General features: G+C 39.4%; 1 protein-coding gene across 4 annotated transcripts; it reads right to left on the bottom strand.

The window, feature by feature from the left end:
* Nucleotides 1-4202: 4202 nt before the first annotated feature.
* LOC120049653 (sensor for unfolded proteins in the ER ire1-like) lies at nucleotides 4203-11238 on the bottom strand. Of its 4 annotated transcripts, none has more exons than XM_038995986.1 (7): nucleotides 10971-11238; nucleotides 6582-8585; nucleotides 6258-6418; nucleotides 5948-6180; nucleotides 5258-5387; nucleotides 5009-5106; nucleotides 4203-4925 (listed from the first exon to the last, which is right to left on the bottom strand). In XM_038995986.1, exons 2-7 carry the CDS (start codon nucleotides 8551-8553, stop codon nucleotides 4787-4789), a joined length of 2733 nt encoding a protein of 910 aa, XP_038851914.1. In that variant the 5' UTR covers nucleotides 8554-8585; nucleotides 10971-11238; the 3' UTR covers nucleotides 4203-4786. The 4 variants fall into 4 exon arrangements, with proteins under 4 accessions (XP_038851914.1, XP_038851913.1, XP_038851915.1 ...); XM_038995985.1 differs by lacking the exon at nucleotides 10971-11238 and adding an exon at nucleotides 10506-10687; XM_038995987.1 differs by lacking the exon at nucleotides 10971-11238 and adding an exon at nucleotides 8822-8855.
* Nucleotides 11239-11443: the final 205 nt, after the last annotated feature.

Below are 11443 nucleotides of genomic sequence, written 5' to 3'. Positions count from 1 at the left end.
AGGCTTGGTGTCAGGGCAGGGAGAATGGTCAAAACTGGGAAACCAGGAACTATAGAAAAGACAGGAGCAAGGGAGAAACCCACTGGTAGCCTTGATGGACAACACAAACTGACACAGGGAACACAGGTATAAATACATGGGATAATGAGGGGAGATGGGACACACCTGGTGGGGGGTGGAGACAAGCACAAAGACAGGTGAAACAGATCAGGGTGTGACAGAAAGAGGTTAAGCTACGCATGACTAAGTCGCTTAAAAGTGTCTGCTTAATGGTGTGTATTATCATACAGTATATTAGAGAATATTATATGTGGACTATGTCTTTATAATATTGATACGGTCATGGGTCACGTGCGTGTTTGTGTTTATAACTGACTTTATCTGGGTTGTTAGTCAGTTGAATATCTGGTTAAATAGTGAAACAACATGGTGTGCTCGCCTTGGCTCTGTCACGGTAGAACTGTATCCCGCGGCGCTGGAGCAAGAGCGCCCACTGTCTTGTACCACCACATCTGTACAATAAACCGGAGATTCGTGCCAGTTTTTTATCCGTTTTTGTGTGCTTCTTTGGGGGACTGTACTGCTAAAAGCAACGTCTTCTATGGAGCGGAGCCTGGTGCAAGGGATGATGAGGAGGCCATTGTTAGAGGAGTGCAGTGAGCAGGTTGGAATGTAGGGATGCAGATGGTCAGTAAGGTATGTTTAGCGCCAGTCCATTCAGTGCTTTGTAGGTGAGCATGAACAGTTTGAAGGTGATCCTGTATTGTTCAAGTAAGCCAATAGCTCACGATACTTTCACCACGACAATATCTTCTGTAATAGTTTACATCAGTATACAATATTGTCTCTCAGGTGACCTGACAACCCTCAGTGGCAGGTTGGGGAGTTTAGAGGAGGAAATTCCAGAAGATGACTGAGGAGCTCAGGGAGTCAAGGGATAAAGGACAGATGACTGAAGACATTAGGGCTAGAAGAGTGGATGACCATATAAAGCAATTTAAAGCCCAGCTCAGAGTAACAGATGTTAGGATGGCAGCCTAACACTATATTTTAGCCCACACTTTTTATACTCTAATTTGTAGTTTCGAAGTGTTTCATATGGTGTTTATTGGACCCTTATTAGGTATCACTTAAATTAGATTTCAGCAACCCTCCAGTCGTTTCAACCAGCAACCCTGCAGCTATTGGCTCTTACTTAAAAGCAGCAAATTAGTGCCTGATAAGTGTGGGTTAAATGTGTTTCTGTTTTAGAACCTCACATAGGGTAAGATAAGAAGTTTGAAGAAGAGAATAGGTTAATATAGGTTCAGAGATGACTTAAACAGAATGATTGTGTTACAGAAAATATAATCAGTCATTTGTTTTCAGTAGAAAAAGTGTTAAATTGACTTTCTTATCAATGTAATGTTTGGTTTCTCATGTAGTTTAATAAATGTTTTTCTTGTTAAGTTGTCTGATTTGGAGGATCTGGGGGTGGAGGCTGTTGTCCTCATCTTGAAGAAATATGGAGGACAAAAGGAGGTGCAGCACCTGGCCACTAGTGGAGCGCAACAGGTTGGCATGGCAACTGGAGTTGTCAGAGAATTTGGCTTTTCCTTTGCATACCTATAATAATAATAATTAGGTGGGTGCTTATACTTGTCCTATATTATGTCAAGTGTCCTTCTGCACCATGTTATTTTAATTGGCATAGGTGTAAACACAACTGGACCACAGGAGGGTGGGAGGAACCGAGCAGATCTAGTTCAGGAGGTTAAAGACCTCTTCAATTCTAAATGTAGTATGTTTAAAGTGTTTCCGTTCTCACAATAGCAAACAGCAGATACATTTAGTCACATTAGTAGATTACAGATACATTTAGTCACATCAATTGATTACAGATACATGTAGTCACGTCAATAGATTACAGATAAAATGTAAATTTTTTGTTAAGTGTTACCTGTAATGTAGTATGTAACATTTGATGTTTATATATATATATGTACTGTATGTACAGTGCCTTTGGAAAGTATTCAGACCCCTTGACTTTTTCTACATTTTGTTACTTTACAGCCTTATTCTAAAATTGATTAAATGGTTCCCCCCCCCTCATCAATCTACACACAATACCCCATAATTACAAAGCAAAAACAGGTTTTTTGAAAATGTTGCTAATTTATTAAAAAAACATTTATATAATTATTCAGACCTTTTATTAGTACTTTGTGAAAGCACCTTTAGCAGCAATTATACATGAAGATGATATTGATGTTTTTTCCTCTCATCCCCTCCATCTCTCAGCAGGTACACTGTATTTGACAAACTACTAATCAAACACTGAAAAAAATACTAAAAAAAGAAAATGAGGCGGAATAATGCATAGAGCCTATTCAAATAATTATAGATTTTGTTCACGTTGTGTATAAGGTAACAATAGAAGTTATACTTAAAATGGAGTGCATATTACATTCAGGCATAATGTTATCATTTTACCTTTGTGATTGTGGACTACAGGAAAAAGAGGACCGAGCACGCCCCCATTCTCATCGACGGGCCTGCAGTTGAGCAGGTTGAGAGCTTCAAGTTCCTTGGTGTCCACATTACCAACAAACTAGAATGGTCCAAACACACCATGACAGTCGTGAATCGGGCACGACAAAACCTATTCCCCCTTAGGAGACTGAAAAGATTTGGCATGGGTCCTCAGATCCTCAAAAGGTTTTACAGCTGCACCATCGAGAGCATCCTGACTGGTTGCATCACTGCCTGGTATGGCAACTGCTCGGCCTCCGACCGCAAGGCACTACAGGGGGTAGTGCGAACGGCCCAGTACATCACTGGGGCCAAGCTTCCTGCCATCCAGGACCTCTATATTAGGCGGTGTCAGAGGAAGGCCCTAAAAATTGTCAAAGACTCCAGCCACAATAGTCATAGACTGTTCTCTCTGCTACCACACGGCAAGCGGTACCGGAGCGCCAAGTCTAGGTCCAAGAGGCTTCTAAACAGCTTCTACCCCCAAGCCATAAGGCTCCTGAACATCTAGTCAAATGGCTACCCAGACTATTCACATTGCCCCTCCCCTCTCCACTTTAATTAACTCTACCTACATTTTTTATTTATTTTTTATTTCACCTTTATTTAACCAGGTAGGCTAGTTGAGAACAAGTTCTCATTTGCAACTGCGACCTGGCCAAGATAAAGCATAGCAGTGTGAACAGACAACAACACAGAGTTACACATGGAGTAAACAATAAACAAGTCAATAACATGTACATACTACCTCAACTAACCGGTGTCCCCGCACATTGACTCTGTACCGGCACCCCCTGTATATATATATTGTTATTTTTTACTGCTCCGCTTTAATTACTTGTTACTTTTATCTCTTATTCTTATCTGTATTTTTTTTTTTAAACTGCACTGTCGGTTAGGGGCTCGTAAGTAAGCATTTCACTGTAAGGTAATACCTGTTTTATTCGGCACATGTGACTAATACAATTTTATTTGATACTATCACCTGAATTGATCTACATCAGCTTGGTTTGCAAAGTACTTTTCCTCATGTTTTGGTGGATCATAACCCGATCCAGACGAACCAAAAAGCCCTACTGCTACCACCAGTTTCATTGTTCTGTAAAGAGATCTCAAATATACTTGCATACAACGTAATAGTTTTTGGACCCCAGATAATGGGGATCCCAATAAACAAATAAAATTAAAGTCTGTCAGTCTGTACAGTACTTTGATAAAAATATAACATGTTTCTAATAATTTGTGTTTATAAAAGAGGGACACATCACAATTGATATCTTATGCTTTGATGTGTTTCTTGGCGGTGATAAATCATTTAATTGGCCAAAACAATAACGTTGTCAGTGTCTGGGGCCAGACGGCGCAACATATTAAGTTCCGACATAGCATGTCGACCACATTCACCTGAATGGTGTGATTGGTATGATTTCCACCTTTTAATGAGGTGATTGTCATCTAATCGGGTGGGATAAGGGACCTAAATGTAGTCACAGGTGACAGTAGATCTACTACCCTCTGTCAGAATTCCTGGTGACTCTGAAGTCTGTTTTTCATTGTGGTTGATCTGGTGCTGGATCTGTGGCTTTATACCAGAAAGAGGTCAATGTTTTGTTCCTACTGCATACTAGTTTTTTTACTCTACACCAGCAGCTGTTGCAGGTGGGCGGGAATGTCTGGGTGTGTCAAAAAAATGACAGTTCTATATAGCCTTTATTATATTGAGAGAGGTACATTAACATTTTATTGTGGTGTTCGATTAATATAAAACTTTTGATGATCATCACTACATTTGTAACCTTCACAGTTCTATCCACAAGAGGGCGTCACAGCTCCTCCATTGTATTTCTCAATTCAGTGATATCAATTGTTTCAATGCACTCTTGGGCAAACCTCATTTTCATCTCAAGCAAAACAGATATAAAAAAACATGTCAATACTTTAATCCAGACATCCCTGACAAATCTCATACAGATCATTTATATTATTACAAATCCTATATACCTTAAGTGAAGACAGTTAAAAAAAGTAATCACTACATTTTATCAAAGCTTTGTGAGTACTGTATTTTTGTATGAACTCCCATAATATGTAGGCTATAACCATGTAAGATCATTATTTGTAAAAATCATATGGATATTAGATCTATCAGTGAAAATATAGAATATAAAATGTCCTTGAGACAGTTAAAATCATTGGCTCTACCTACAAAAAGTCAAAAGTATTACAATAGTTCCTATTTCATCAGTTCCAATGACAGACCGTTTACATTTCAGAATCATGAGCTTAGATCTCTCTGAAACACGTTTTTCAGACCAGGCCTTGAATTCCAGCCCCGTTCCTTGGCCAACACGTAGACGCATCCAAAGAGATCAGGGAACATTTTCATCAGGTCAACCGATTCTAAATCCTCAGCACTGCAGAAGGAGAAACAAACTCAGCCACCTTCAATGGTAAGACAGTGAAACGTTTTAGTACGGGGAAAAACAGTCTTACTTACTAGTGCTCATGGAGGTTGCGTATGAAACTTAGTAACCCCAACATGTTCTCAGGGTAGGGCTTTCTGCCATCCATCTTTTTCATCAATTCAGAGGGCAGCTGTGAACACAAAACAATCTGTAAATTGTGTAGCCTCAGCTTTCTACACACTGCCAGGGGAGAGGGTACTCCCACTCTTTTGCATTAGTGTATACATGTTTTAATATACATGTACAGGTATATACATTTAATAAAATGACATTTGGTTCACCTTGGATTTCCACTGACAGAAGGTTCTCTCCATGGCACTTTGTTTCAGAGCTTCTAGAAGTTTTGGGTCAGCATCGCTATACTTCCCGACCTCCTTCTCATTCCCAATTCTTCTCAAGTACTCAACTCTCCTGAAAGACAACAGTATACAGTAAAAAATGTCTAGTCACACATTCATGTACTTTGTGTACTCATAGTTTAATGCATGTACTTTAGCATCGTCTCTTATTTTGCCCAAGCTAAAGCATCGGAATAATATTAACTAATTATTTTCATTATGCATGTACAGTATTATCATTGTGTTATAATTGTGTCACTGTGTCAATCATTCTGTCACTATTACTGGAATACTGATCCCAAAATGTTTTGTCCTTATCTCCTTATGTTTAGCTTTAGTTTGTGTGTTCAATGCAATGTATGAAATGTGGTGTGATATCCCTCCTAAATAGCTCGAGCTAATGTTCCTATCGACCCAGTAAGGCCAGCAGGCTAGTCTCTTTATTGGTTGTAACTTATGAAAGTTGTATTGTCAATTTGTTTTGTTATTTAAACGCCACTTTAAACATGTACATGACACTGCAACAAAATTTCCCCATGGGAACAATAAAGTCAGTAAAGTTCATTATTATTATTCATTATACAGGCGCCATACTAACAAACAACTTTTCAAGTGACAAATAAGGATTTTCACCTCTGTGGTTTCCAGAAGAGGGGATGATTCAGGGTCTCCTCCACTGTAGGTCTCTCATTGGGGTCTTCATTGATCATCCACTCAATGAGGTCTTTTGTCACCTCGTCTGCCACATGTTCTAGTGTGTAAGTCCCCTTGATTATGTTTCGATTCTGTTCAAGTTCATCACCAAGTGGATCTTCAAAGGGGTGGTGTCCACCAGAAAGGATGTAGTATACCAACATCCCAGCCACCTGAAATTTCAACAATCATTCAGTCCATCGCTCTACAAACAGGAAATAATCTTTATTCTATCTTCACGTTGCTCAACCTGTATATCAGAGCTCCTCTTATATCCAGAGCCTTGTTTGTCTAACGTCTCCTTGGCCATCCAGCATTTTGTTCCTGCAGGGATGGTGTATAGAGTTGTTTGTTCCACTGTCAATCTGCGACTTATGCCAAAATCTGCCAATTTTGAATTTCCATTGATATCTGTAAAGGATAAATAATATCACAATATCATGCTTTTCATAAGTATAGATACTAGAAAATGACTAAGATACTGCATATGGATTTTTAACACAATGATGAAAGCCATGTATTAGATTTAGTGGGAGTGAAAGGCTTAACTGTGCAATACTATTGTATCTCTCACCTATCAAAACATTCTGAGGTTTGATATCCCCATGAAGGACTTTGGTAGTTGGACAATGAAGGACACTTAAACTGCGGAGCACCTCTTGAGTGATTTTCATCAGGGCATGAGTGTCGTCCTTGGGCAGGTGCGTATTAATGTATTCATCCAGAGTGTATTCACAGAGCTGAAGAGCAAGATAACCAAAAAAACTGTCTTCCGCAAAGTCCATGTATCTCACAATACAGCTACTGTCAAGCTCTGGAAGACGTAAAAATCCTTCCTCACTCTTGAGAAACTGATAGTTTGACCTGGTCATTCTCTTTATGGCTACTTCAGTGCCATCATCCCTCAGGCCCAAGAAGACCTCAGTTCCATCACTTCCCTTTGCTATGCGAAAGTCATTATCATCATGTATAAGAGTGAGGTTTCCTACTTTATAAACTTTACTTTCATCCATGTTGGCAAGCTTCTCTAACTGTGTCTCCCACCGCTTGCTGACCTTGTGCCATTTGCGCTGTAATGGTGACGTGTCAGTGGTGGGGTGGAACGGCTTCACACTTGAACACTCATCAAGGCCAGATTCCTCAACAGCAGTAGATGAAGTATTGAAGGCTAAACATGTTTTATTTTCTTGTGTCCCTGTCTCTTTTTTTGGTAGGTCTTGCTTTTCTGCCGTTCTCCTCTTCATCATCTTTTTCTTCTTCTTCTTCTTCTTGGTTTCTGACAAATGACTGTCTTTTGAATCTTCACTTGTTGACTTGGCGACAGAACGTTGTCTGTCTAAGGACCTGTTTAGATCTCTCAGCTTTACTTTCAGGTTTTCATCACTTCCCCAGTTAAGTAGTCCTTCAGGTACCAGAGTCAGTCCCAGAGAGCTGAGGTAACCAGGAACACAACTAAATGTGTAAAGATCTGCTAGCAACGCATAGGCATACATCTTCAATTCATAGGGATAACCCTTCCTCTGTGTGCATGGGACAATGTGCTTGCATATTTTCTCAAGGTCAGAGTTGCTCCAATGATCCTTGTCTTTTGTCTTCTGTGTGATGCCATAGAGCGTAACAATGATCAATGGCACGAGATAATCTTCTGTTTTACAGGAAAGCAGTTTCACTAACTCAGGAATTAGGGTAAGTGACACCTCATTAGATATTTCCTTCATTGCGCAAACAACTCTATATAAGGATTTCAATGCACCTGCCCTAAATTTCAGAGGAACTGTGGACAGACGTCTGCTTACATCTTCAACATAGGAAACTAGTTTCTTGGAGTCGTTCAACCATTTAATGGCTTTCTGGAAGTATTCGTCTTCATTTGCACCTTCAATGTTAAAGCACATGTCAATCATAGTGAGGTGGGTTTGAGGGTTCTCCTCTAGTAAGTGAAGATCATAGTGCTTGAAAACATCCGTTGGGGATGCTTGTTTTATTGCTTGTGCAAAATGTAAAAAAAGCTTGATTTTGGAAAAGAACTCGCTCTCTTCAGCAAAGTTTCCAATTATTGTGGCCAATTTCTGATCAATTGCAGGATGGACGCCATGATTTAGCCACATTAAAGCTCCAGATTTGAGAAGCTCCTTCACAATATCCTCTCTGTCATGTGCTAATTGAAGTGGAAAGAATGGTTGTTCTGCTAGACCATTTGGATCTGCCTTTGCTTCCAGTAATGTTGTCACTATATTCACTGGAACTTTACGCAGTCCAGCATAATGCAGAGGTGCTAAATATCTCTTCGATGGTTTCTTGGGGTCAGCACCTTTTCCCAGAAGAAATGTACAAATCTCCTGATTTGAAAATGCAACAGCAGCAATTAAAGGGGTTACTTCATCTTGTAACTCAACACAAGGGTACAATGCATTGATGTCCTTGCCTCTAATCAATTTCTTCAGCCTCTCCAGATTATTATTAATAATGCACTTTATAATAGGATCTGTTGGCTCTGAGATAACCAGTTTGGCCAGGAGTTCTTGAAAATCAATCTTGTGTTCCATAACTCCTGACGATTTTATCTACGCAGGGATATCTGAGGAAGAAAAGCAATGTGGTGAGTATAGTGAACTGTTCAATTAAATAATACAAATAATTCTGGGACATATAGTAGGCCTGACCTTTTATTTTATATCTAATCTACACTTATACTGAACAAAAATATAAACGCAACAATTTTAAATGGGCCTCAGGATCTCGTCACAGTATCTCTGTGCATTCAAATTGCCATCGATAAAATGCAGTTGTTTGTTCTCCATAGCTTATGCTTACCCATTCCATATCCACACCGCCACCATGGGGGACTCTGTTCACAAAGTTGACATCAGTAAACCGCGATATATGGTCTGATATTGCACAGCTGTCAGCCAATCAGCATTCAGGGTTTTAACCACACAGTTTATAAGGATCTTCATAAACTGGGTGATTCGAGCCCTGAATGCTGATTGGCTGACAGCCGTGGTATATCAGACCGTATACCACGGGTATGACAAAACATTTATTTTTTCTGCTCTAATTATGTTGGTAACCAGTTTATAATAGCAATAAGGCACCTCGTGGGTTTGTGATATATGGCCAATATACCACGGATAAGGGCTGTGTCCAGGCACTCCACGTTGCGCATTAGAACAGCCCTTAGCCATGTAATATTGGCCATATACCACACCTCCTCGAGCATTGTTGCTTAAATATAGAACCCTTTTTTAGGCTATATGAGAACCCTTTTTTAGGCTCTCTTTTTTTCTAAAGAGTGTACTTACTGTACATTGCAATTGGGTGGAGTTCATTAGGAGAATAATACATAAATAAAAAAACTCCTGTACTGTTCTCTCGAATAGTCTGCCACAGTGGAAGCGTCATAATACCCTTAAAATCCCGGAAATGGTTCCAACGGTTTTTCGGCCATTCATTTTCACATTGCTTGCATTCCAAACACTTAAAAGACACACCCTATCCCCTCAGCCCACATATTAAATGGACACTTCTGATGACGTGTCATGACGTCTGACGAGTATACACTTGCCAGGCAAGAGAGGAAGGAAGTAGGTAAAAACACCACATTTTCTTACCTTACAAAAATAAATTGAACTGTATTTTAAGACAATTAAATACTCTACTAACAAAAAAGCTGTTAGAATTGTAAGTGTATGTATGTCCCTTAAGGTCCTTGTGTAATGTGATATTGTACCCCCTAGCCCAATTGTCATTTGTATATTATTTATATATACACTTGTGTTCCCACATTTACTTCCTGTATTGATTTGTTGTTAATAAATTAAAAAAATTAAGGAATGATTTTGGACTGCCCTTGCTCGGAAATTCGTCACTTGTTCATCCCGCGATGATTGTGTTTCCAGTCACCGGTAGCTTGCAGGTGCTTTATATGCGCTACAGTCAATTATGATTGCATGTCTACTTATATTAACTATATAATTATTAATATACGCCTACTGTATGATAGCTAGCAAATAAATTAGCTAACGTTAGCCTGCCTAGCTACTTCTGAAGAAGGAAATGTTTTTATTTCTACAATTTCCAAAAGCTAACCAAACAAAAAATGCATTACTTTTATGAGACGTGTGTGCATTAGTAGCACAATTTCTAACTTATTTACATTCGTTTTTACTTACACTTGTATGTTGACTTCATATCGACGTAGAGTTTTTAAGTTTTGGCGATACTTTTCTTCGCGGATAGACAATCATCGCGAATTGAATTATGGGGCGTTTCAAGCCCCGATGTGAACATAAATGTACACTCGCAAACCCCATTAAAAAACAGGGGCTTGCGTTGCAAACTTCCCTGCTTTGGCTAATCATTTGAACCGACTACAAATATAGCCGCGGGGACTCCCCCAAGGGCTGAGGGTTTAGGGCCGTCTACTTTCAGTTTGAAACACAACTGTTTGAATTTTACCAAAAAAATCGAATTAATTGTGTGTTTGGTGTAGGCTTACCTTGGCGTGACGTTCTGATAAGCCGTGTATTCGCTTCAATTTACAAAAAAAATAAATTGCTATGCTAAATATTTATTAAAAAGTTACCACGTCCGAGAGAGATTTGCGCGGTTATCGATGTGCCACCCCAGGGTAAGCCTACATGAAACACAGACCTTATATGACGTAGTTTTAAAACCCCTGATGGAAAAATAAATTGTGAAAAAACGATTGGAACGATTTCCGGGTTTTATGATTCATACTGTGGCACTCAATAAAACATGCAGTTTGACAGCTCTGGTGCATACCAACTAAATGTGTGGTGGTTTACCTGACTAAAGTACTGTTGACAGACTTTAGGGAAAAAATCATTTTAATAGTTTCAAATACGGAGGATTTGTTGTTTCCACTAACATAACTTGGAAAGAGCAACATTCACTGGACTGTGCCATTAGCCTCAAAAATCTAATTTAAAAAAGTACATACCCCTTAGTTCTTTAGATGAGAAAGGCTGAAGTTAGTGCCCGCTCTACTGATGCGGAAATAACATCGGCCGCGTTCGAGAGCATCAAAGCGACTGTTGATTGACTGATCTACAAATCACCTTGCATCATACGTAACGACTCATTATTATTTGTTAAACAGTCAGTCACAATTTGCCTATAATACACGGCTAGAAGGTTAATTTGACAAAATCTATCACTTCTAAACATGACCCTCAAACACGGACATAAACGGTTCTTCCTTAAATCAGAGAAGAAGAGGCGAAGCCCAAAAGCAGAGTTTGTAAACGCAGTGGCGCAACATCGCGAGACTTTCGGGAACCCTTGCGAGGCGACGCACAATCGTCCCAGCGTCGTCCGGGTTAGGGGAAGGTTTAGCCGGCTTTAATGTACCTTTTATTTGAAAAATGTTATATATATGTTTTTATTAACAACAAATCAATACAGGAAGTACAT

Source organism: Salvelinus namaycush, chromosome 6 (assembly GCF_016432855.1).
Source record: "Salvelinus namaycush isolate Seneca chromosome 6, SaNama_1.0, whole genome shotgun sequence".
Lineage (NCBI taxonomy): Eukaryota > Metazoa > Chordata > Actinopteri > Salmoniformes > Salmonidae > Salvelinus > Salvelinus namaycush.
The sequence above is the reverse complement of the archived record's forward strand: the minus strand, read 5'-3'. Positions and strand labels throughout refer to the sequence as shown.